The 26176-nt window shown below is 44.6% G+C and overlaps 1 protein-coding gene across 2 annotated transcripts in view; it reads left to right on the top strand.

The window, feature by feature from the left end:
- GABRR3 (gamma-aminobutyric acid type A receptor subunit rho3) overlaps window positions 1-26176 on the top strand; it is a 50416-nt gene that overhangs the window by 9175 nt on the left and 15065 nt on the right. The window contains exons 2-5 of one of the 2 annotated variants that reach the window (XM_053311076.1): window positions 7696-7808; window positions 19527-19594; window positions 23234-23457; window positions 25924-26006. In XM_053311076.1, coding sequence (XP_053167051.1) covers window positions 7696-7808; window positions 19527-19594; window positions 23234-23457; window positions 25924-26006 — 488 coding nt within the window. Of the gene's footprint in view, window positions 1-7695; window positions 7809-19171; window positions 19195-19526; window positions 19595-23233; window positions 23458-25923; window positions 26007-26176 lie in introns of those variants that run through there. The other variant, XM_053311077.1, reaches the window with a different exon arrangement.

Here is a 26176-nt window from a genome sequence, read left to right as displayed (position 1 = left end):
TTCTAGCTTTTCGTGCTTACACAGGACCTAATGTGTGAAGAGTACTGTGGTATTTCCTCAGCATTAACACCTTTAAGCGATGATCCTAAACACCTTTATTTGGAAGTAAATGGCATATTAATGGAATTAGTAAACATTATTCCATTGTGGATTCCATTCTGAGATTCTATTGTTGCTTTTGTGGTGAAACTCCTATCTCCTATAACAGCTAATGTGACATCCTGTGCAAACAAAGCAGGGCAAAGCTCCGAAAACAGAAATCCCCATGGTACAAAGCCTAGGCAGAGAAAGCTATAATGGCAGATTAGCAGCTGTGGGCCTGCTATGTGGATCTGAGGAGTTCTGGGTGAGGAAAAGAATAAGCAGCATAAAGCCAGGAAATGGAACATACAGGCAAATATCCAACTCTGCCGCTTCTTAGTAGCTCACCTGAGACACAGCTGTTGCACTTCCCTCTTTGCCCTTGGAAACTGAACGACCTGTAGCCCAAAGGATGAGCATGAGGTCAAGCAATAGACCACCCAGTTGCCAGCAGTCAAAGAAGGGCAATAAGGTGGAAGGCAATGGGAACAGCCGCAATGGGAACAGCCACAATGGCCTAATGAGAACTGAGGTCTCTGGTGTGCTGTCTCAGTGCAATGTCATGTGTTGAAGGGATGGAAGCAGCCCTAATGTCATTGGGCAACATGTAGATTATCGCTGCCCATGGCGATTGTTGCTGAGCTCCCTTTCCCTCTGCTGCCTCCAATAAATGTCCCTTAGTGTCCCCAGTCCTCAGAGACATTTTTTCAGGGGTTCCCGGAGAGCAGCAGAAGAAAGGGGTCCTTGGTAAAAATTGTTGCACATGCAAAATGTCTTAATTCAAAGGCAGCAGTATGGGGAGTCGTGCTGCCCATTGTATTTTACTTTTTGGGATAAGCCATTCTGGGAATCTTTCTGGGTCAATTAAAAATCAAATTAAAAAAAATATAATAATATATGATGGGCCTGTCCCCTTCTCTACTCAGACAGAGTTCAGTCAGTGTGTGGTTTCCCTGTGCTGCATAAGGAAGTCCTGCTTTTTGTGTTGAAGCCAGTACCTACTGTGCTGCCCTGACACAGGTGGCAAAATCAAATTCCAGTGCAGAGCAAGGAGACTGGGTTCCTTTCACTCGGTATCGGGAGACGGGAGCCTGTTGTGGTGTTGTTCCATGCTCTTTTTCTAGCCTCAGTAGTGTGTAGGCCTCATTCTCAGTGGTGTGGTTTGAGAAGCTACTTTCCAGCTTCTTGAGTTGCACACTTCAGATTGGCAACTGGGTTCAACAATTGTAAGATTACTGGGCCTTAGAAGTGTGGAGTAAGTGCCTGACAGTAGGGCCACATGTGCCCTGAAGATCGATTTACCATTTGGCATTTCACAAGCTGGTCTTGTGGTAGCAAGAAAGCCAGTGTGGTGTAGTGGTTAGAGTGCTGGACTAGGACCGGGGAGACCCGAGTTCAAACCCCCATTCAGCCATGAAACTAGCTGGGTGACTCTGGGCCAGTCACTTCTCTCTCAGCCTAACTTACTTCACAGGGTTGTTGTGAAAGAGAAACTCAAGTATTTAAGACACCGCTCTGGGCTCCTTGGAGGAAGAGCGGGATATAAATGTAAAATAATAATAATAATAAAAAATAATAATAGCAAGCATGACTTGTCCTCTTAAGCTAAGCAGGATCCGCCCTGGTTGCATATGAAAGGGAGACTAGAAGTGTGAGCGCTGTAAGATATTCCCCTTAGAGGATGGAGCCACTCTAGGAAGAGCATCTAGGCTCCAAGTTCAGTCCCTGGCGTCTCCAAGATAGGGCTGAGAGGGATTCCTGCCTGCAACCTTGGAGAAGCCGCTGCCAGTCTCTGTAGACAATACTGAGTGAGATGGACCTATGGTCTGACTCAGTATATGGCAGCTTCCTATGTTCCTGTGCATCCATAGATAACAGTTTGACTGTTCTTTCGTGCTCCCATTAAGATCTTGCATCCAATCTGATTATTCTGTCCCTATGAAAATATGGCCATGACTAACGGTTTCATCCTGGAAGTCTTTCTCCTTCTTCCCACTGAAGATTTTCTTTGGCTGAGAATTGCTGATTCCCCTGCTAACTGAGCAAAGCAGCACCTTTTTAAAGTGGCAATTCTCTCTATTTAGCAGGGGGAGAGCAGATGACCCTACCCATCCCCAGCACAGCATCGTTCCAGTGGCTGTGGCTGGTGTCTATCTTATGTTTCTTTTTTAGATTGTGAGCCCTTTGGGGATAAGGAGCCATTTAATTTATTTATTTATTTATATCTATGTAAACCACTTTGGAAACTCATGTTGAAAAGTGGTATATAAATATTCCTCGTTTGTATTCCATTAGCAATCTTCATTATTGTGCAGGGAGACATTAGAGTCTCTGTTTAGTCCAGTATAACATCTCTCCAATGGGTGGTGGTGGTGTGGGGTGTGTGTGTGTGTGTGTGTGTGTGTGTGTGTGTGTGTGTGTGTGAGAGAGAGAGAGAGAGAGAGAGAGAGAGAGAGAGAGAGAGACCTATTGGGACAGGGAATAATTTTCTCATACTTTTTGCTGCATACATTACTTTGAGAGTATTTATTGAAAAGCTGTATTTAAATATTTTAATAATGTATTTTAATAATAATGATTACCTTGAAACCAGGATTTAGTCATTTTTATCTTTGTCATTGTTTTCATCATCATCACCATTTCTATCTGAAGAGAGTGCAGGAGTGTATCGGAGCTTGTACAAAGTGTAGTTCCTTTACCACTAAAGTAAAGGTAAAGTGTGCTGTTGAGTTGGTGTCAACTCCTGGTGACCACAGAGCCTTGTGGTAGTCTTTGGTAGAATACAGGAGGGATTTATCATTGCCTCCTCCCATGCAGTATGAGATGATGCCTTTCAGCATCTTCCTATATTGCTGCTGCCTGATATAGATGTTTAGCGGGGATTTGAACCGGCAACCTCTGGCTTGCTAGTCAATTTATTTCCTGCTGCACCATTAGGTGGCTACCCTACACCCAGCCTATTTATACCTGAGATTAGAGGGCAATGCTTTTGAGAGAGAGAGAGTGACTATCAGGTGCCAGCATTTCTGTTTACATATTTACCACTATAAATTGAAAAGAAATAAATGTCCTGTTAGACATTTAGAGATGTGCCAGAACCTAAGGGGTATACTTGTGAGTCAAATGGGCCGTAAGCCAGAATTTGGCTTTTTTAAAGCCAAATCTGGCCACCTAGACATAGAGATGTATTTTTATTTATTTATTTATACATACATACATTTTATATCCCGCTCTTCCTCCAAGGAGCCCAGAACGGTGTACTACATACTTAGGTTTCTCTTCACAACAACCCTGTGAAGTAGGTTAGGCTGAGAGAGAAGTGACTGGCCCAGAGTCACCCAGCTAGTATCATGGCTGAATAGGGATTTGAACTTGGGTCTCCCCGGTCCTAGTCCAGCACTCTAACCACTACACCACGCTGGCTATCGTATTGATACAATAGAGACATATTGACATCAACTTTGGCTTTGCAGAATAATTTGGAGCCATACTAAATCAGAAAGTATGGCTCCAACTTATTCCGCAAAGCCCAAGAAGATATTAAGACATGCTATGTGAACCACCAAAACACAGCTGTTTGAGTAATATCAGAGCAAGTGCTTCAATTACAGGGAGGTCAGAAGAGTTTTGGCTCTGTTGGGCGCTGTCCCTTTTGTGGCGGCCTCCTTAGTTATTGTTTTCACATGGCTGCAGGAAGGCCTGAGTTGGGGCTTGTGGGAGGAGCCTATAACACAGCTCCTTCCCATGGGAGCATTGCCCCAGTTTGTTGTAGAAGGAACAGCACTGGCATGAAAGCAGTTATTTTGGGGACTTCTCTCACAGAGTCCAGGGCTTTGGCATTATCTGAGCAGTGCTGAAAGAAGCTGGACTGCTCTGCCATTTCTCTCTCACCACAAAAGTAATGTCAGAATGAGCTCTAGGAATTGATGATGGCAATCATGTCCAATGAATAGGATTTTATCCACACCTCTTTCGGGTGTAGAGAAACTTGAATTGTTTTGTTATACTGAATAATTCCCAGACAGTAATGTTTTACATGCAGCATTTGCAAATTCCTGTCATGTTGGGCAGGGCAGGTGTATAACAAAGCCATCCACCAGGCAATGTAGAGGCAAGAAGCACCTGTTGGGCAACAGTAGTCCAGAGTAAAATCCAAGCAAGAGGTCGAAAGCCAGGTAATGGCTGAGGTAGTGAGCTAAGACAGAATTAAACACAAGTGGGGGGTTCAGAAGCTAGGGAATCAGTCAACACAGGTGAGCTAAGCTGGAATCAAACAGGACATCAGAAGCCAGGTGATAACAAAGCAAAAAACTAGGAACCAGAGCACACCCACAAACAAAATAGCTCCTGCAAGGAGCAGAGGCCAACTGAAGCCTTAAGTAGCAGCCAGAGAACATTTTATTACCTGCCTCCCCTGACTTCTGCAGACACACATCCCCAAACAATATTTTTTAGGCTGTTTACAGGCCTGGATGTAACCCCACTCAGGCCTGTAATGTCCCAGGCTTTAAAGGGCCTGTGCCCTGTTTCCCAGGAGCTTTTTCAGACAGCAGGCTTTACCGTGGGTTTACTGCAAGGCTTTACTGTGAGTTCAGGGCGTAAGGATATGTTGGGGCACATGTACGGGCACATGTACCCCAACCTTAGACTTTAAGGTACCAACCCAGAAGTATGTGGAATTCAGGCCTGTGTCTGGTTCTATTTTATTAAGATAGGAAATAATACCTGGACTCAGGGTGAATTGACACCCCAGATCTCAACTGGTCTGTGAGGGAAGAGGCATTCCAGCATTGTATTGTGAAATGGGTACTCAAGGGAGTACAAAAGCCAGGCCTGAACAATCCAAATGCTAAAATGTGACTCACTACCAGATAATGTCTGTGGAAGAGGCCAGAGGCTGATCTCCCCTCTCCTGTTGCAAGAAGTCCATGTTAATCCTTGTCAATGATTGACTCAATTGCTCTCTATAGAAATTCAACATAGGTAGATGCATACAAAGAAAACACCTATAGACTATAATTCTTACTTTACTAACACTTTAACACCTTTTTGGGGTCAGGCTGGCAAATCTGCAGATTTGCTTTGGTCATTGTTCCCCCCCCCTCCCTTTCTAAGCTCACAGCTTACAGAAGATGGGATTCAGATTTCTCTGGACTGGCCAATATCCTGAATAATTAAAAGACATTATCCAGAAGGTAACAGCATTGTCACCCCTTTTTGGGGACCCAAGAAAAGATGAGATTTGAATAGACTTTATGAGAGATCAAAGGAAAATACAACTATAAAGAATGAGGCTACTGGACAGAGAGTTAGCAATCTTGTGCCTACATGCAAGATCTGCTCACGAGCAATCCCAGTTTGCTGCTAAGCCGCGGGGCAACAAGCAGGAACTCTGTCCATGGACAGGAGCTGTCTGTGACTTCTACTGAGCAATGAGAAGTCAAGACTTCCCCAGCCATGGTGCTCTGATTCTCAGCCGTGCTCTGAGCAAACTGCATGCTTGATCCAAAAGCTCCTGTCTCCAGCCAAAAGCCTCGCTCCTTCAGCTGAAAGATCCTCCACTCTCAAAGCCTCTGATCCTGGTAATATGCTGCCCCTACAAGCCTTGGATCCCTTCATCCCTTCCCCTTCTTCTCCTTTCCCCCCTTTCCCTCTACTAATTCCTGATCTCCCCAAACCATGTCAGCCCTCAGCCTTCCTTACCCCCCACCTTTTCCATCTATATCTGAATTGTATTAGGCTCTAGAAAGATTTAAATACACACACACATGTTAGTTAGGAACACTGGGTGAATATTGTTGCTGGCTAGGGTTGAAATACTGTTAGTAATACTGTTATAGGATGTTCTGCTTTCTGCTCAGCTTGATTGATGTTGTTATTCTTTTATACTCAATAAAGCCCATTGAATCATTTAGGATTGGCTTGATCTCCTTTCTTCCTTGCACCCAGATCCTACATGGTCACTATATAAAAGAACTTAGTCACTTGGTGACACTATGAGGCAGGCCTAATTTTGTATGCTAGCTAATGAGCATATTTAGTATATAAATCAGGCCTGCACTGTAACAGATACACCAACGCAAAAAAAGAGGGGGTTTTGTTTTTCACTATGGACATAAATTGGGCTAGGTTCCAATATGGAAGGGAAAACCCAAATTGTGTGTGTAGTACTCTCTGAAATATTGTATGGACTTCGGGGTAAATCTGGCCGATATGTGAACACACACCCTCCATCCCAAAGTAAAGTTGTGGTAAAGTCGCTGTCTGAAAAAGCTCCTGGTGCTGGCTACAGTGGAGATGTGCAGTTGCTGGTGGGGATTGTGGTGCCTCTACCTCATTCTCTGAGTCAGAGGACAAGGGTAGGGGAACGTTGTGGGGGAGTGTCAGTGGGTACAGGGGACCCTGGTGTTAGAGGTGGAGGCCCCTCAGATTCTGCTTCAACCTGGGGGTCCTCTGTACCCCATAATGTAGGTTTTATGGGGACAGGCATTCAGGCTCAGGGCTCATGATCACTTCATCCTGAGAGTTCTCTGTGTCAGGTTTGGGGTTTATGACAATTCGATTGAGCTTTCTAGAATTCTGGTTTCTTCACCTGTTATCAGTGTATTTCTAAATATATGAATCACCTCTAGAGTAAACTTAGTCTGCAGTTTTCATAGGGTATAATCTGAATGAGTTCTGTTTTAGTGATATTCTTAGTCCCATTCAGACTTTTTTTTTAAGTGCCGCTACAGCAGTGCAAATGGGTCAAAAGTCCCACCTAGGGATGTGCCCGAACCATGGTTCAAAGTGTGGCTCAAGCACTTTTAGGAAAACTAGGAAGGGACCTTTAAGAGAAAAGAGAGCAGGTACTTACCTGCTCTCCTCTCCTCTTACCTGCCCCTTCTAGTTTCCTGCATGCTGGGGTGCTGTGCATCCCCAAAGGCCCAGTGTGCTGTCAGCACACACATGGCATCTGTGCATGTGCGTGCTGATGCCATGTGAAGCTTTTTGGGATGCACACTACCCCAGCAGAAAGCTGGAAGGGGCAGTGGAGAGCAGGTAAGCACTTGCTCTCCTTTTTTTAAAAAAAGTTCCCTTCCGAATTTTCCTAAAAGTGCTCAAACCGTGCTTTGGGTACATCCGTATTCCCACCCCCAACCAGGGCTGTCCTTAGAGAGCCTTGGTGGGGTGCAGGGCCTGGGGCAAAACAGCCAGTGCAGGGCCCCCTTCCAGTTATTTGAAATGGGGGTTAAAATAGTGGGGCCCTGCTTGCCCTGCTCCTGCCCCATCAGTCCCTGCCCCTGATGCTTTGAGCAGGATTTGTCTGAATAAGATAGCACCCTATTGCAATCACATGGACACCGAAGTATCCACCCCACCCCACTCTAAGGTGAGCAGCAGGGAGTGCTGATGACTGACAGGTCAGGGCTGGGACTTCTGATTTGTTTGCACTGCTGTACATGGTTACAGTGGGCCTTCTTTTACAAAGTCTGAATGGGGTTTTTGAGAGCACTTTACTTCATTTTAATACTGGTGTTATTTTTTAACTTTGTAAGCCGCCCTGAATTCTCACTAGCACTAAGTGTTGAGGTATATATTCAAAATGATGGCTAATTTTATTTGTTAATGCAGCAAGCGAGAAATTAAGATGAGGAAATTAGACAGCACCAAAGTGCGGCCCATGAAATCCGAGCAACTTCTCCGCATAGAGGACCACGATTTTGCAATGAGACCTGGCTTTGGAGGTAAGAGCAGTGGCACTTGCTTTTCCATGCTGGTAGCTGATTGTTTTGTTCTCTCTGTTCATTAAGCTTCTCAGCTCTCGGCTAACAAAATCCCTGTTCACTTGTGGTTCAGGTCCAGTATCTAATAGCATGCCTGTCCTGTTCCCACACTGACACCCTCTGTAATCTCCCCAACTACATTGTCCCCAACTCAGAGTACAGTTGAAGAGACAAACTCCGCACCCTTGGAGATAATCTCTCTCTGAATACAGCGTTTATTTCCTCAAACGCTGTATGCAGAGACATCATGGAGGAGGGGTGGGGTGGGGCTTGCTAGCTCACTCTCCTGGATGTTGTACCTGGGTACAGCGACCATTATTTGAAGCATGACTGAACTGTGTCTCCTCTTCCTTCAAGATGCAAACACTGGCATGACTCCACTGGGTAGCTGGGTGCTCCCCAAAATATATTTCCTTCTGCTCCCACATCCACCAGACTGGAACTGTATAGCAAAGTGTCAGGCAACGCAGTCAGAGTGTATATTATGGTCCTATAACTTGAATTAATTATTTTTAAAGGCCTTTCATTGTTTAAAGAAGTTTCATTCTACCCTGAACTACTCTGAACATTGTTCTACCCTGAACAAGCAGCAAAAGCCAGTGCAGTCTGGTATAGGAGCATAGGAAGCTGCCATATACTGAGTCAGACCATAGGTCCATTTAGCTCAGTATTGTCTTCACAGACTGGCAGCGGCTTCTCCAAGGTTGCAGGCAGGAATCTCTCTCAGTCCTATCTTGGAGAAGCCAGGGAGGAAACTTGAAACCTTGAAAGTAAAGTCACGTCACCTTCTATTATGAAATGTCAAACCTATCTGTGATGCGAATTCTAGCTAATCTCTACGTATGTCCGGGTTTTTAAAATGCTGGTTTTAAGCTACTTTTTCTAAAAATGCCAGAGCAAATGGGAGAAGCACTGATGTCAAATCATTAGCATGATAAGAAGGATACTCTCTTTACAAATGCAGATCTATCTGTGCAGGGACCTCTCCCCCCCCCCCGCCCCCCATTGCCTAGAAGGAAAACACTGACACCTGCCATGTGGACTTGTTTCGAAAGAAAACCAAGAGCAAAGGGGAGGGGCTGCTTCCCTCAATGCTGCAAGTGTACTTAGAAGGGGCTTCACTCAACCCCAAAGCCTGAAGCCAAGTGCAAATAATTCCCATGTGGCTTTTTCCTGCCACATAGTTTTGGACAGGAAAAGAAAAGGAGCCTGGAAAGCAGACGGGAAGCTTTGGCCTAATCCCAAAAGATAGTATTTTCTAAGAGGAACCTGATCCATTTTGTGAATAAGTTTGAAAATGTCAAGCAAGCTTTCTTAATAAGATAAATAAACTAACATTTATTTCCTTACCTCTATAAATGCAGAATGTATAGTGAAATCCTTGCTCACACAGAAAAATTCTTTGCCACCTCTTTGCTTCTCCCAAACTAGAGTCAATCCTGTTTAAACACAAAACAATACGGGACAAAGGACTAGCAAATATTCAGGAGTACTCTGAATTATTCAGGCTCAACTCTCCCTTAAAAAAAAAAAAATCCTTAGTATTAGACAGAATGCTTTCTCTGAAGCCTCTAGCATATCTACTGAAATGTGATAATATAGTACCAATTAGCAAGTTACTGGAATTTAGCAAATGTGTTTAGAGATATTTAAGGCAACATTCAATTCCTAATTATGTCAAATTGACACAACTGAATTAATTTGAAAAACAGTCAGGTATTAACCACTAGAGTTATTCAGTTATTTTTAATGTGTTCTGTGTTGATTATTGAGGGAAACTCCACCCTTTTCATAACAGGCATCGCTTGATGTGGCTCTATTGGTGCGAAAATTATTGTTCCTATAACTAACATACGGTGTGAAAGATATATGGGCATATTTAAACACTTGTGTATATTGTATGTTTCAGAGAACCCAGCTGAAAGTGTGTGTGTGTGTGTGTGTGTGTGTGTGTGTTAGTTTCCCCCACTTAGTAATGAGATGAGTGTCAATAATTGTTTCCCATCTTTAAAGAGCCCTTGCTTAAATGGCTGAGATTTTAAAATGTCACCATCTGTAGATAGATGGATAGATATAAGTTTATTCAGTCATTGACCAGCAAAAGTCACCATCTGTATATGGCCTGCTTTAAAACGTACATAATATCCATATGCAGCTATTGACACCTTTCCAAACTATGGAAACAAGCTGAATTCTCTTAAGCAGGGGAATAATTCCTCAAACGTATCCCACAGTTGCAGTATTAAGTGATGGGAGTGGGGAATGCTTTTGCCTCCTGCTTATGAGCTTCCCAGAAGCTCTGACTAGCTACTATGAGAAAGATTGAATGGGCCTTTGGTCAGATGCACCGCAGCTCTTCTTATATGTTTATAATATTAAGGAGGGTTCTCCAGATTAAGGCCATGGATGGTTACGTATTATCCATGGATCAGAAGTATCTTTGGCTTTGATGGTTTCTCTGTAAGAAGTATTTCCATATCAGAGAGGTTGTTGTCATCAGAATGATAAAGTTTTGAGATGGGTTGTTTGAGCTTCTTTGCCATGATTTTGATTTGTGATTTCATGATTTTGATTTGTGGTCTGTACTTTTTTGCCACTGTACTGGAGGTGGCATCTAGAATACTTGCATTCATAATGTACTAGCTGACCGGGCGCATAGCATCTGTGCCCCTAGTAGCGCCAGTGCCGCCGCGGCCGGGCCCAAGAGTGCCGCCGCCGGCGTGGCCTGGCCCGCCGCCTTGCCTCCGCAGCCGCCCAGCCAGGCAATTCTCCTGGGTGCGCCAGGACCAATCAGGCGCCCCCGCAGCCCAGCCAATCAGCTGGGCTGCCAGGACGCACGTTCCAAAGGCACACCCAGGAGAATTAAATATATAGATATTGTGCAGGTGATGCAGCAACTGGATTCAGAATGATGTGGTACAATATTGTTGATGGGTAGTTTCTTTAAAAGGGTAGTTTCAGTTTGCCTATAAATATGTATTTTTCATCTCACCTCTCCCTAGAAACATATGTTGATCTGGAGATTGACAGAAGGTAATGAAAGGAGGCTTGCTAATGGCTGTAACAGGTATTCAAGTTGGTTACCAGAGGTGGGTTTTCCTTAATTACCTGGTGGTGTTTGGAAATATAACACAAAAGGGTTATGGTGTTCTTTTTTGACATTTTCCTGTGTCTGTGGAGGAGAAATTCTCTGGAGAATATAGATGCCCAATGGATTTTGCCATCAATAACATGAAGGGAATAGTCTCTGTGTAGAAGGGGTTCTTTGAGTTTGTTGATTGTTTTGAAATCATTTGCATTTTTGTTCTGTATGTGTTTGATTCTGAGCGCTAAACTGCAGATGATGTTTCTCTTGATACATTTTGGATGCTAGGAATTCCATTTTAAGTAAACATGAGCATTACTGGATTTACTGTACAGATCTTCAAAATATTGTTTACAAATCACTTTCCAAAATGATGAGTTGTGGGAAATATGCCAGCAGCTATTAAGCTTATTCTGTTTCATAACAAAATCTGCTTTTCTATCCTTTTTCTATCCTTTTGTTGGACTAGACCAAAAAAAAAGGAGAAAAAAAAGAACAGAATTTCACTTGATGGTTTAAGAGTCTGCAGCTTTTGACACAAGGGACTAAGGATTTTTTCACAAGTGGTCCTTAAACTGTTTGCATTTCCCAGTTTTGAAGTTGAATGACAAAGATAGCAAAGCTAGGGAGATGTGTTATCACACCAATTCTTGCTGCTGTGAATTGTCACTGTACTTGTCTTATATACATTTAAGCTATATCTTGTTTTATATACATTCAGATATATCTGATCTGATATAAGTTAATATACATAGAAGTGACATAGAATTGTCAGAGAAAGGGCCTTCTTCATTTCCTGGTCACATGGCCTAACTCTACACTTTTCTTCTCTGTCCCCAACAGCACATACATGACATCTGAGTGCTACATTAGAATAAAAAAAGAATTAAAGACAGGATGCATACGCTGCTTTCCCTTAAGAATATGGACACAACAGGAGCAAGGTACCACATCTGAGCACAAAAGAAAAACACTTCTCGTAACCTATACCAGCCCTAATCAAAATGTTCCTCAAGGGAAGTATTCTGCTATAGTCCCTATACTATAGGCTATGCTTGGTGGTTCTGAACATTCTGTGTCCCCCTCCCCCACCACCACACACACCAAATTCCTAACCTATGTGATAGGCACAAATCTAGGCAGGACATAATTAGGGAAGGTAGTTCAAAATCCTTCAGTGAGAATTTGTTTTGGCATATGGAATATTCACATTTGGCCTATGAAATCAGGAGAATTATTTATGAACATTGGCATTTGGTGGAACATATACCAGGACGTTCAAAACCACCAAGCATAGCCTATGGGTGAGAACGTATCTTGAGGAAAATTTTGATTAGGACTGATATTGATTGATTGATTAAGAGCCATAAAGTTGGTGTCGGCTCTTAGTGACCACATAAATAGATTCTCTTCAGGGTGATCTGTCTTCAACTTGGCCTGATATAGATTATGATAAAGATTTTTCTTTTGAAAAAAATACACATTTGGATGTGGTACTTGCTTCTGTTGTGTTTATATTATTGAGGGGAAACAGTTTATGCATCCTATTTTAAATACTGTATTTTAATATATTTGACCAATGTATGTTTATACCTGCCAAATGAGTACATTGCATGCATCAAATAAAGTGGGCTGTTGCCTATAAACGCTTAAAGGTAAAGTGTGCCGTCAAGTTGATTTTGACTCCTGGCGCCCACAGAGCCCTGTGGTTTTCTTTGATAGAATACAGGAGGGGTTTATCATTGCCATCGCCCATGCAGTATGAGATGATGCCTTTCAGCATCTTCCTGTATCGCTGCTTCCAATATAGTAGCAGCAGGGATTAGAACCAGCAACCTTCTGCTTGTTAGTCAAGCATTTCCCTGTTGCGCCACTTGTGCAACAATAAATGTGCTAGTCTTTGAGGTGCCTCAAGACTGTGTAGTTTTTGTGTTGATATGTTTGGTTTTTCATGAACATTTTCAGTTTTCACTCTCCCATTAGCAAAATCCAGCAATGACACATTTCAGTTGCTTTCTTAAGAACGTGTATATGTGTGTGTGTGTGTGTGTGTGTGTGTGTAGTGGGGGGGGGGCAATCCCAATTTTCCTTCTCTTTTAGTTGATCATTCTACATCTCTGGGTAGAACTACATAGAGCTGCCACCAAAAATGGGCAGTTCTCTCAGTTTTGAAGACTGAATATAGTGTTTGTTAATTGTTTGGGCTAAAAATCATACAACTAATGCAGGGCTGCACAACTGCAGATGTTGGACTTACAGCTCCCATCATTCCTGAGTATTGACCACTGTGGCTGGGGATGATGGGAGTTGTAGTCCAGCAACAGCTGGAGGGCCGAAGTTGTGCAGCCTTGCACTAATATAATAGCTACATATGAATATTTCACCAGAGGGTAGAAAGCATATTTTAAAATACCTGGATATATGCAACATCAGTAAAAAATAAAATGTTGAAAAAAGGTCTGTTGTGGAAGGCTGTGGAAGAGGGGATATACACATTCATTCATTCATTCAATTTATATAGCGCCCATCCTAAAATGGCTCAGGGCAATTTACATTAAAATCAAAAACACATAATAAAACAATTTTTAAAAAATCTAAACCAGATCAAAATTCATTAAAACATTAAACATCAGGCTAAAAAGATAGGTCTTTAAGGCTCTCCTGAAGGCCTCCAAGCAAGATAATCCTCTTATATCCACGGGGAGCACGTTCCACTACCTAGGGGCCACAACTGAGAAGGCCTAATCCCAAGTCGCCACCAGATGAACTGGTGGCATCTGAAGACGGACCCCTCCTGATGATCTTAATTAGCAGTGGGGATTTTGCAGAGAAGGTGCTCTCAGGTAACCTAGACCTTAAGCCATTCAGGGCTTTAAAGGTAACAACCAGCACTTTGTACTTTGCCTGGAAACATATTGGCAGCCAGTACAACTGTTTAAGAACAGGCATAATGTGGTCTCTCTGGGATACCCCAGAGACCAATCTGGCTGCCGCATTTTGGACTAACTGAAGTTTCGAAACCACGTACAATGGCAGCCCTACATAGAGCACATTGCAGTAGTCCAGCCTGGAAGTTATCAGATGGTGTACCACTGTTTTCAGGTCATTCTTCTTAAGGAATGGGTAAAGTTGTTGAATCAGTTGCAGCTGGTAAAAAGCACTCCTGGCCACTGCCTTAACTGAGGCACTATGGTGAGACCTGAGTCCAAGAGAACTCCCAAGCTACGAACCTGTTCTTTCTGGGAGAGTGTAACCTCTTCCAGAACAGGAAGTTCTATCCCATCTTACAGATTACAACTCCCAACAATGAGCACCTCTGTCTTGTTTGGATTCAGATTCCATTTCCTGATATTGATGACAGGGAGAAGAAGATTTTGGTGTCATCTGCATATTGATAACACCCAGCACCAAATCCCCTGATGCACCCAGTGGTTTCATGTAGGTGTTAAAAAGCATTGGTGACAGAATAGCCCTGAGGGACTCCAAATAACAGCTCCCATTTTGAAGAGCAACTATCACCAAGTGTCACCATCTGAAAACTACCTGAGACATAGGAACGGAACCACTGAAAACAGTGCCTTGTATCCCCAATTCCTTCAGGCGATCCAGAAGGAGAGAGATCCAAAAGAACCAGCAGAGTCATATTCCCTCTCTGAATTCCGTGGTGAAGGTAATCTGTCAGGTCGACCAAGGCCATCTCAACCCGATAGCGCACCCTAAAGCAAGTTTGAAATGGGTCTAGATAATCAGTTTCCTCCAAGACTGCTGGGAGCTGTTCAGTCACCACCCTCTCAATCATCTTACCCAACCATGGGAGGTTGGAGACTGGCCTATATAATTATCCATCACCAAGGGCCCCAGAGCAGGATCCTTAGGAAGAGGCCTAACCATTGCCTCCTTCAAACAAAGGTGGCTTCCTGCCCTCCCTCAGTGAGGTATTACTGATATCAGCTAGGCTAGCTTTCCACAAGATGAAATCAGCCATATTGGGCAAAGATCAAAGAACAGGTGGTCGCTCATGGTGATCCAAGCAGCTTTCCCATATCCTCAGGATTTACAAACTGAAACAAATCCAATCTAATATCGCAAGAGGGATCGTTGAAATGCCTGGAAGCTGTTGAGGTCTGGATGAATCAAAATAAGCTCAGACTGAATCCCACTAAGACTGAACTACTTTTACTCAGCCCTCGTACCGGCCAAGAGCCGGATGTGAATCTTGTTTTAGATGGGGTGGTGCTGCCCCCAGAGGAGCTTGTTCGTGATTTGAGGGTCCTTTTGGACTCACACACCTCCTGCTTGAACAGCGGGTGGAGGCTGAGGCCGGAAGTACTTTTGCCCAGCTTCATCTGATTCGCCAATTATGCCCTTACCTTGATTGGCAGGCATTAATGACAGTGACCCATGCCCTTGTTATCTCCCGCTTAGATTATTGTAATGCTCTGTATCTAGGGTTACCTTTGAGGACGATCGGGAAGCTACAACGGGTCCAAATGCAACACCTACTCGCCTACTCATGGGTGCCAGAAAATATGACAGGGTAATACCTCTCCTGCAGTCATTACACTGGTTGCCTATTCACTTCCGAGTTCAATTTAAGGTCCTGGTTTTGACCTTCAGAGCCTTGTGGGGTTTGGTGGCTGTCTACCTACAGACCCTCCTCTCCCATCCAGTTACATCCCATCCGGTCAGATCATCTCAGATGGCCCTTTTGTCGGTCCCTGATTTTAAAGAGGTTTGGGGTGCTAGGACCCGTGAAAGGGCCTTTTCGGTTGCTGCCCCACTTCTCTGGAACTCCTTTCAGATTCATTTAGCCCCTTCCTTACTGATTTTTAAATCTCTATTGAAGACTTTTATTTTTCACCAGGCTTTTGCCCTGTAGTTTACCTATTTGTGTTTTTCTTTTTGTTAGTTACTTTAGTTTTTAATTTAGAACGTAATGTTAATGTTGTCTTGCTTTGCATGTTTTTGTACACTGCCCAGAGTCTTCGGAGTGGGCAGTATATTAAATGTTTCCAATAAATAAATAAATTGCTCAGCACCAACACAGTTGAAATTGCTCGACTCCAACACCAACTCAGCAACCAGCTCAGTCAGCTCACTTAGAGAGTTTGTTAGGCACCGGGGTGGATGGTACACCAACAGAATTCCCAATCTATCCCAAGTTCCCAACCTAAGGTACACACACTCAATATAAGAGAGAATTCTCACAGGGAATTCTCAGAGGGATCCAGGTAAGGGAGATATTGTTCTTATGGACCACAGCCACTCCACTGACCTGGCATTACAAGGGAGCATGGTTAGGTTCTGTGAGGAGTCAGAACTACTCCCCGAGGCCTGAGAGGCAGGATGCCTCTGAGTACCAGTTGCAGGGGAGTAATGGCAAGTGAGAGGGCACACCCTCAACTCCTCTGTGGCTTCCTGCCACATCTGGTGGGCCACTGTGTGAAACAGGATGCTGGACTAGATGGGCCTTGGGCCTGATCCAGCAGGGCTGTTCTTATGTTCTTATGAGAGTTGACAGGGCAGCTGGAAGAGAAAACAGCAATTAAAATACTGGACTCCCTTCCCCTGTAATGGTATGCTGTTCTGCCAATACCCAATCCTCTATTTCCACCACTTCTGAAATAGCCGCCCCAATTTCATCGAACCCGCCCCCTGCTCTACCATTAACAAGAGAGCCCAGACACATCCCTGTGAGCAGCCTGGCACAAACCACTAGAACAAACAAACAAACAAACAAACAACTTAAAACTAAAACTGGAAGACCTTGAACATAACTTCCTCTCAGTCCCACACCAAAGGCCCAGCCACTTGGCACCTGCACCTCTGGCTTTCCTTTGCCCTTTTATGCCAAATTCCCCAGCACCCCACCTCTCATGTGGACCATAGTATGACCTACAAGTTATCCCCCACGCCCACTTAGGTTTAAATATCTGAATGTGTGTTACCACTCCCCCCCCGCCCCCCGCACACACACACATTACATACATGCAAGCTCTGGCAAAATATTTCTAGAAAATTATTAGCAGGGTCAGTGATGTGGAGAAGCGTTTGTGCACTAGTCTGCTTCAGTATGTTCTCCAAAGCAATTTCAATGATGGCTCCAAAGCTTGATAACTTCATAAAACTTTGGAGTGACCTCTGAAATCCAGAATTCTCCATTGCTTTAGAGGGCATGTGGAAGCACACCTGCCCTTTCTATGTGCTACAGTAGCACCACAGTCCCTACTTCTAATAAAGAATGCTTCAGAATATGGCCATTTAATGCACAACGACAGCAGCTGGGGAAAGGTTAACCCTTAGCTTTGCCTTTCCCCGTCCTTTTGCTCTCAATAGCTATTTCCTGAAGCTTTCAAGAAAAGCAGAGACTGTTGTACTGCTGTATGGTGTGTTTGCATATAGTACATAGCTTGATTTAATCCTGGGGCTTTCCCAGAGGGCACATTTACTTCAGATTTCTCTGGGAGTGGTGGGTGTGCGTTCAAACATTGGAGGGATTTGACTCAAAGTTCCTGCGAGGTATTGGGGAGCACTCCATGCATGATTTGGGGTTTTTCCTCTGCATTGGAGCTTAGCTTGAATTATCACCATGCTAAAAAGTTCCACTTCCTACGGCAGCTTTTTGGGATACTTCAAATTACCCTGATATTTCTTCTGAGATTTACAGTGGGGCCATAGTGATAGAGTGGTGACTTATTTCTTTGCATTTTTAAAAAAATTGCTGGGTGATCTTGAGGAACACCTTTACTATGCTGGTGGTCCTCCACAAAACCACCATCTTTGGCAAGTTGGTGGTTTTCCATAAGACCACTGACCACTGGGGGGGGGGCCTCAAATAAAAGAGAAAGAAAAAAGGAACTGCCAGCCCACCTCTGTGCTTCTCTGCCCACCTGCCTGGCTTGGCTTGGCTTGCTCTCCCCATCTCCTCTGCAGTTGCTATCTAGCCAGGAGGGTGGACAGGATGGAGGGAGGGAAGGCCGCCAGCTGGGTGATCTTTTTTTTAAACTTGTTTAAAAAACAAGTTTAAAATATTTTCTCAAATTATTTTTATTCATTGAAATGAAAGTTTTTGGAAGCACACACCACACATGCGCATTAGCGGGGGAAGGAAGCATGGTATCCGGCCTACTGTAGAAAGCCATGGGCCAGAGAAAGACCTGCAAGCAACTAGTATGAATGATCTATGGGGAAAATTCAAAAGGAATGGCAGGGACGCCACATCCAAGCAGCCCCATGCGAATGCCTCCAGAATCTATCTATCTATAAAAGCCTTAGGTGGTACAGGGCAAGCTTTGCCCATGCAGTGCTTAACCAATTGGGGCATGTGTGGGTGGAACTACTGAGGCCAGTGGGTTTCTCTGTAGTCTTTGGAGATGGGGAGAAGGAGAAGCTGAGCAAGAAGACAGGAAGAGACTGGCCGGTGACAGCAGCAAGGAGTGGGAAAACACACACACACGCCACACTCAAGGGAGCGAGAGCAGTGAGGGTGAAAAGTGGTGGAACATGTCTGTGCTGATTCTTCCTCAGACTGAACAGTAAGTCCCCAAAACAAAAGCTCATGGCACTCCACACACACTCAAGGGAGGGGGATTACTGGGGCTTGAGGAGAGCAGTCAGCAGGGTTCTCCATAATCTATGGAGAAGGAGAAAAGGCAGAGCTGGGCAAGAAGTCAGGAAGAGACAGGGTGATGGCAGCAGCAAGGAGTGAAACACCTCCCCTCCAAAAAATGCCACACTCAAGGGAGTGAGAGCCACGCGGCTGATAAGTGGAGGTACACATCTGTGCTGACTCTCCCTCAGACTGAACGGTGGCAAGGTCCCAAAACAAAAGCACATGGCCCTTTCCTCACACTCAATAGAGGAGGGATTACAGGGGCTTGAGGAGAGCAGTGGAGCGCGAGAATGCCATCATGCCAACTGCCTTCCTCTCTCAGTACTTACACCAACACAAGGGAGAGAGAAAAAGAAATGAAGAAGGGAGAAGAAGAAGAAAAGATGGGAACAGAAAGGGGAGGAGAGAGAGAGAGAGCAAAAGAAGGGAAGGGCAGAGTGTAAGAAAGAAAGGAGAGGATGAGAGGGAGGGAGAGTAAATGAAAGGGGGAAAATAAATGGAGAGAGACTTAAAAAAGGAGGAGGAAGGGGAAGTTGGAGGCTACTGGAGTAGGAGCGAGGGGCTGAATGACACATGGATGCCAGAGTTTTGAGAATGGCATGTTGAAAGCAATGGAATGGAGGAGGTTGAGGAGCAGGAGCAAGGCTCAGGTGAGGGGGCTGTGGAGAGACTGAGGGGAACAATCAAGTACTGGTGTGCATAAGCTCTGCGCAGGTTCTGCTAGTTATTTCAGCTTCAGGATGCAGCTTCTATGCGTCTAATGAGTAGTCGTGTAATCCTGTGGTTAAGCCTACCATCTGGGAAAGTCCCTGCTGTAAAGGGGTTTTGTAGGAACACAGCTATTTTAAACTGTTTAAGATAGCTTCAAGAAATTCATGTAGTCAGGTCTATGGTGTTCATTTTACCTCTCTTTTAAAAAACCCAACTAAGTGTATTGTTAACTTGCTTTTTCATTACATTTGTTTTCTCTGCTCTTTTAAAGGATCACCAATACCAGTGGGTATTGACGTCCAAGTAGAAAGCATTGATAGCATTTCAGAAGTTGATATGGTAAGTCTTTCATCATTTAACTAAAGCAGTCATATCCTGGATGGCAATAGAAATTATTAGGAAACAGATGGAAAAAGATAATAAATGTGGGTTCAGACTTCAATAAGGAGTGTGATGGAAACCCACATTATTCAAACTTTGCTTACCTAAATTCACTATAACCAGATTCAGACTTAACACAAAACCAGAGGTTGGTGAACCCATGGTTTCAATTTCAAACTGTAACCCACATTGCAGATATAGGTCCAACCGCAGTCCAGCAACCTGCAGTTCCAGGAGCGGGTATCCTCTCCTTGCTGCTCGGCCACCGAGGCAGATCCCAGCAAGCTCCATGGCCAGACTGTGGGCAAAGCATTAGCACGCCAGTGGAGCAGCTGCAATTGCCTACGATCTTGAAGGGGGGGTGTTGTTTGGGCTCAGCTAGCTCCAGCTTTGCCAGCTGGCTTCCTTAGGCCAATGATGGCTTAATTCCTTCCTCACTGTACTCCCAGCTATGTTGTATTAATAAATTTGCAGCAGAACAGTGGATCACGGGGCAAATACTTGATAGTCCTCATGGGTGGGGGTAGGATGGTCATGTTTGGGGCGCTGTTGAGAGCCAGCGTGGTGTAGTGGTTAGAGTGCTGGACTAGGACCGGGGAGACCTGAGTTCAAATCCCTATTCAGCCATGATACTAGCTGGGTGACTCTGGGCCAGTCACGTCTCTCTCAGCCTAACCCGCTTCACAGGGTTGTTGTGAAAGAGAAACTTAAGTATGTAGTACACCGCTCTGGGCTCCTTGGAGGAAGAGCGGGATATTAAATGAAATAAACAAACAAACAAACAAAAAAGTGCCATGCATTCTACTGCATGTCATGTGAGCAGTGTCAGAGTTAGGGGCACTTGCTATCCCCTCACCACATTTGCCAAATAACTCATTTCCCCCTCGCTCTGAGCACCCAGGGATCCACGGGGCCACACACATCAAGACTGAGCAAAAGCAACCCCCCAGTCTAGCCCATGCCATACAGGCAGAGTATTGATGTGGGGTGGGGAATCCCATCTCACTCCTAGCCCCATCCAACCCTTGAATGCATCCATACGCCTATCCGCAACCCCCAAGGTGTATCACATTGCGTCCCCTGCTTCATCCAACCCCACAAACAACTTGTCACCTTCTCCACCACTTGCAAGGTGATCCCATGTCCTTCCCTTCCCCATCCAAACCCCAAAACTGTCTGTTGCCCTCCCCACCACAAGCTCCTCCAGCAGTTTGTCTCCCCTGGTCTCACAGGTTTTGTGGAGGGTGCAGCAGGCCATGATCAATTTGTGCACAAGATCCTCCTCCACATGCAGCAAGGTGTAGTGAGCGTGCTACCATGCCTTCAGCCTCCCGAACACCTTCTCCACCACAATCCTCACGCTGCTGTGCCTGTGGTTGAAATATTTCTCCAGGGCATCTCTGGGTGTGTGAAGGGGGGTGACTATCCAATCCTGCAGGCTGTATCTCTGGTCCCTGAATATCACCGGCTTCACCATTTGCCCACCCACCTGGAAAGGGTCAGTGTTCACCCAGATATCTCTGTGGAGCTTGAAGACAAATGGGAAGGTCTGGAAAAGGGCTGTGTCATGGCTTCTGCCTGAAACCCTGGCATAGATGTTCATGAACTGACCCATCAAGTTCACCACACCTTTCAGGTTCATGGTGTATTAGTGCTTTCACTTGAAATACTCATCGTGCCATCCAGGGCCCCCTTAAATCTCAATGTGTGTCCCATCTATATAGCCAGGGCAGCCCACATGTATCATGTCCTTTGTGCATATTAACACCAGGAGGTTTATCACTTCCCTGGCTATCTCGCTTATGGTGGACCTGCCAATTGCAAACAGGTTGCTGAGGTTCAGTAGTTCATGTTGGAGGCCAGCTTATAAATAGTTATGGCGAGCCTCTTCCATGTTGAGATTGCACGGTGAGCACAGGCTCCATCTCACTTGCCAGGTAGTTGAAGGTGGCCTGGGACATCCTGAAGCTTTCCCCAAGGCACTCTTTGTCCCACTCGTCAGCATCCTCCATAAATCTCCAGGTGATGGCCCTATCCACCCCCAGCACAGTACCTCCAGTCACTGTTGCTAGTGTCTATCTTGTGTGTGTTTTTTAGAATGTGAGCCCTTTGGGGACAGGAGCCATCTTATTTATTTATTATTTCTCTGTGTAAACTGCCCTGAGCCATTTCTGGAAGGGCGGTATAGAAATCGAATTATTAATAATAATAAAAATAATGATGATGATGATGATGATGATGATGATGTCGTACTTTGGCAGCACCTAGCTCCTTTCCTCCGACCAGTTCTCATCCAGGGCATGGGCAGTGGAGGAGAGGGCTGCCAAATGTCTCTGGGCTGCTTAGATGGCTGCTGTTGAGCACGCTATCAACCCCTTGAATCTCCAGGAGACTGCCAAGAAACTTGCAGCCTCCCCAAGGGCAGCTGCTGCACCCTGGGGCCCCAAGCTCCCCCTGCCCCACTGCCACCATGAGGCCCCTCCCGCTGTTGCTGCTGCCACAAGGCAAAACCGCTGATCTTTAAAATAATTCTAGCCACCATTTGCACGGTGGGTGGGGGCGAGCCAAGTAGGGATGTGCACGGAACTGGCTGCCTGGTTCGGTTTGAGTCTGGACCAGAACCTGACAGGACCAGTTTGGTCTGGCACCCCTGGTTCAGTTGGGGGTGGGTGGGTGTTGCAATTTAAAAAAATGTTTAAAGGGTTTTTTTTAACCTTTAGTCCCTTTGGGGGGCTTCCTCTAGGCTGCAGGGGAGGGGTCCGTGAAGGTTCCCCCTCCCCCCGCCAGCCTCGGTCATCACTGCTGCGGCCTGTTCTGGCTCTTTATTCGGCCTGTTTGGGCCTCTGTATTTTTGTGTGGCAGCCATTTGTGCATATGCGGTGGCCATTTAAAAAAAAAGCCGCCATGCCAGGCCTCACAGGTGCAAGCCGCCATGCCAGGCCTCATTTGTGCATGCGCAGTGGCAGGCAAAATGGCCGCCGCACAAAAATATGGAGGTTCAGGGTCGAACCTGTTTGCACATCCCTAGAGCCAAGCACACACTCCCGTGGTGGCGGGCGGAGCGGGAGCAGAAAACCAATGTCCATTGCACTTGGTTCATGGGCGAGATAGAGAGCACACACTCTGGTAGGAGAAAGAGGATTATAGTCCCCTAAAAACCATGGATGGTTTTTTTCAAGGGGGCAAGAAATGGGCACTGCACACACACCATGTGGGCATGAAGGTGGAGGGAGGACGTGCCAGACCTAGAACCTGCTCTGCTGAATGATGCCCCTGGCAGATCACAAAAATGGGATGCATCCGCCCTCCCCTGAACACCAGCCCTTTGTTCCCACTGCTGTGCAAGCTAGGTGGGGGAGACATGCCTGTCCACCCTCTCCCCCTAGATGCCCTGAGCGGCTAGGAAGGGATGAATATGGACGAAGACTGTTAAACATTAAGTTTTGCAAGTGAGAGCCAAATAAAGCTGAACAAAACCAGCTCCATGTCTTTAGCTGTGGCAGCTACTTCTGCACATAATATTAAACTGATGAATTCATGCCTGAAGTTTTCCTTTTATCTCCCTCTTAATTTCCTTTGTATTTCCTTTACATAAAGGATTTCACAATGACTTTATACCTCAGACATTACTGGAAAGATGAGAGACTCTCATTTCCTAGCACTAGAAACAGAAGCATGACCTTTGATGGAAGACTAATAAAAAAGATCTGGGTACCTGATATATTTTTTGTGCACTCCAAAAGATCTTTCATTCATGACACAACTATGGAGAACGTTATGTTACGTGTCTATCCAGACGGAAACGTACTCTTCAGCTTACGGTAAGCACAATGTCCTTGTACGGTATAGTCACAGGAAAGCAAGTGCAAAAGTGGGAGGAATACCAAGAGGCACATTAATGTATTGAGCTATGTACAAATACACTTACAAATAACAGGCATTTGTCTATTCACATGATGCTTTGAAACTGTAGAGCCATATTTTTTGTCAGCCTGTACTGATTTTCAGCCAAATAATTACAATTTTTTATTCCTGACATCATGAGTTTACAGCAATATATGAGATATGAAGCCAGTAGTATAGGACAGGGTTTCTTAACCTTGGGCCCCCAGATGTTTTTGGACTACAACTCCCATCAACCTCAGCCACAAAGGCCATATCTGTGGATGATGGGAGTTGTATTCCAACAATATCTGGGGGCCCAAGGTTAAGAAACCCTGATATAGGATATTGGCTGAGTGTTGAGCCAGAAAGCTGTAGATCAAATTCACTTCAGTCATGAACTCACTAGGTAACCTTCAACAAAGTAAAATCTCTTAGCCTACCTGCAATATAAATACTGACTTAATATAAAGGGTTGTTGTAAGCATGAATAAAGGCCAAACTATGTGTGATAGGAGATACATGACTGGATCCTGATATTTTTATGTCTATATAAAGCAGTTGGGGGTCCCTTTCAAATTGGACTGAACTAGCAGCTTTGTGGGTAATGGTTAACTATTCCTCCTGAACAGTTTTTCCAGTCTAAGCCACCAAAGGGCCTGCCTCTTTCCTCACAAATACACACCACACTCCTAAATGCTAAATATTACTGTTATAGTATGAGAATACTGCACTGAGTTTGAATGTAACCTTAATGTTGGGGCTACCAACCCTCAGGCACATATTTTTGGGAGGCACAGTGGGCTTTGAGGGGAAGGGGAGGTCAGTGAATATTACCCCTCTGCTGTCTCTGTAGTGGGTCTGCAGCATTAATCTGGATGTTAGCTAGTACTGTAACTGCAAGAACTTAAGAATTTGAACAAGGCTAGTTAAAGCTCTATATATCATTCTTTGTTTACAGCAGTAAAAATAAAGAGACACACAATTAAAAAACTAAAATAAATACAGTACATAAAATTTCAATAAAAGGCATTATTAAGAAACAAGAATCCACTATCTATGTAGGTTGTGTGCTCTTGCATTTACTGATGTGGCTAGTATCATGTCATCTAGTGTTGGCACACATCATCTCAAACAGTTAGATACTGATACAGGAAGTCTTAGAACTATTGTCTTAGAGTCCTAATGTACCCAATTTGCATTGTTAAGAAAGGTAAACCTGGAAACACCAGCCAATATCCTGCCTAACCTTGTGCCTGCATCTTGGAAAGAAGCGTCCCTGCTGTGCAGAGATTCCTGAGCTCCGCAGCACTGATCACACAAGGAGAGGGCATGATTTTTGATGATTTCTCCTTCCCCAGGAAGTGCCCTGCACCACCCCAAAATATGGGGAAATACAGTTGCACAGTCCTCAGGGACATATTTTTGGGTGGTGCAGAGCACCTCTTGCAGAGCAAGAAGGAGAGATCAGTAAAAGTAGCCTCTATTGTGTCATTGGTGTTGTGTAGCTCACGAAGCTCTCTGCAGCCAGACACTTCTTCCTGGTGCATGGGGGTTGACAGTTAAAAAGGATATTGGCCATTTTTTATTTCACATAAAACAGCTGTAATGAGGACTTGATCCTAAAGCAGGTGCTATGGGGGCAAATAACAGCTTTTTGGTAAGATTTTGGTGAGGGAGGATAATTAACCTCCCTGCACACCACAGTCCCAGTTAGGATTGGACCTTCCTGAGGGTGGTTTTTGGGGGGTTGGATGAGCTGTAATTCATGACAGCTGTATACCAGTTTCCAATATATATATGAATATATTATATAAATAGATAGTGAAGAATTGGAGTGTTGTGAGAGTGCAGAGCAGGAAAGGGTCTCTGTCCACTGCAGAGATACCCTACCTCTTTGCAGAAAATTTGCAAGAATTAGAATCCACCTAGCGCCCCTCGCCATACCACATCAGGTATGCCATACCACATCAGGTGAGAATTGTTCTTGAATGGTTCCTATCAGGGATGTCCCTGGCAGCAGAAGCCAGCATGCAGATGTTTTCCCTCAGTTTCTGGAATTAGGAAGTGGTCATGAAAAGAGGTTTCAAGAACACATGATTTTTTTTTCAAATTCTTAGCGCCAAATTCTCCTCCCCAATGATCCTTAATGAAAGAGGCCTGCTGCCTATAGGATTATGAGAGAAGAGAGAAACTGATTCCCTCATGAATATTCATAGATCATATTTCTACTTTTCTGGATTAAACCATAATGCAAAATATGCCATTAGTCTTGTCCAAGGAATAAGTATCTGAAGCTTTGAAATCCCTCATTCATTGAGCATAATACCCTCAAGTACATCAAACACTTTATTATGAACTGTAAAGCTTACCCCTTGTTTTTTTCTGTATTGCCTTTTTCACAGGATAACAGTTTCAGCTCTGTGCTTCATGGACTTCAGTAGGTTCCCACTTGACACTCAAAACTGCTCTCTAGAATTGGAAAGCTGTAAGTATGGCTCTGATTTGATACTATATATATCCTATGTGCTGTTTTTAAATAGGATTTATAAAAGATAGTCTCAGGGGCGTAACTATAATAGGGCAAGGGGAGACAGTTGTCTGGGGGCCCACTGCCTTGGGGAACCCCCAGAGGAAAGTTACATGACTGACTCCCCC

The sequence above is a fragment of the Hemicordylus capensis genome, chromosome 3 (assembly GCF_027244095.1).
Source record: "Hemicordylus capensis ecotype Gifberg chromosome 3, rHemCap1.1.pri, whole genome shotgun sequence".
NCBI lineage: Eukaryota > Metazoa > Chordata > Lepidosauria > Squamata > Cordylidae > Hemicordylus > Hemicordylus capensis.
This window is presented reverse-complemented; position numbering and strand designations above follow the sequence as displayed.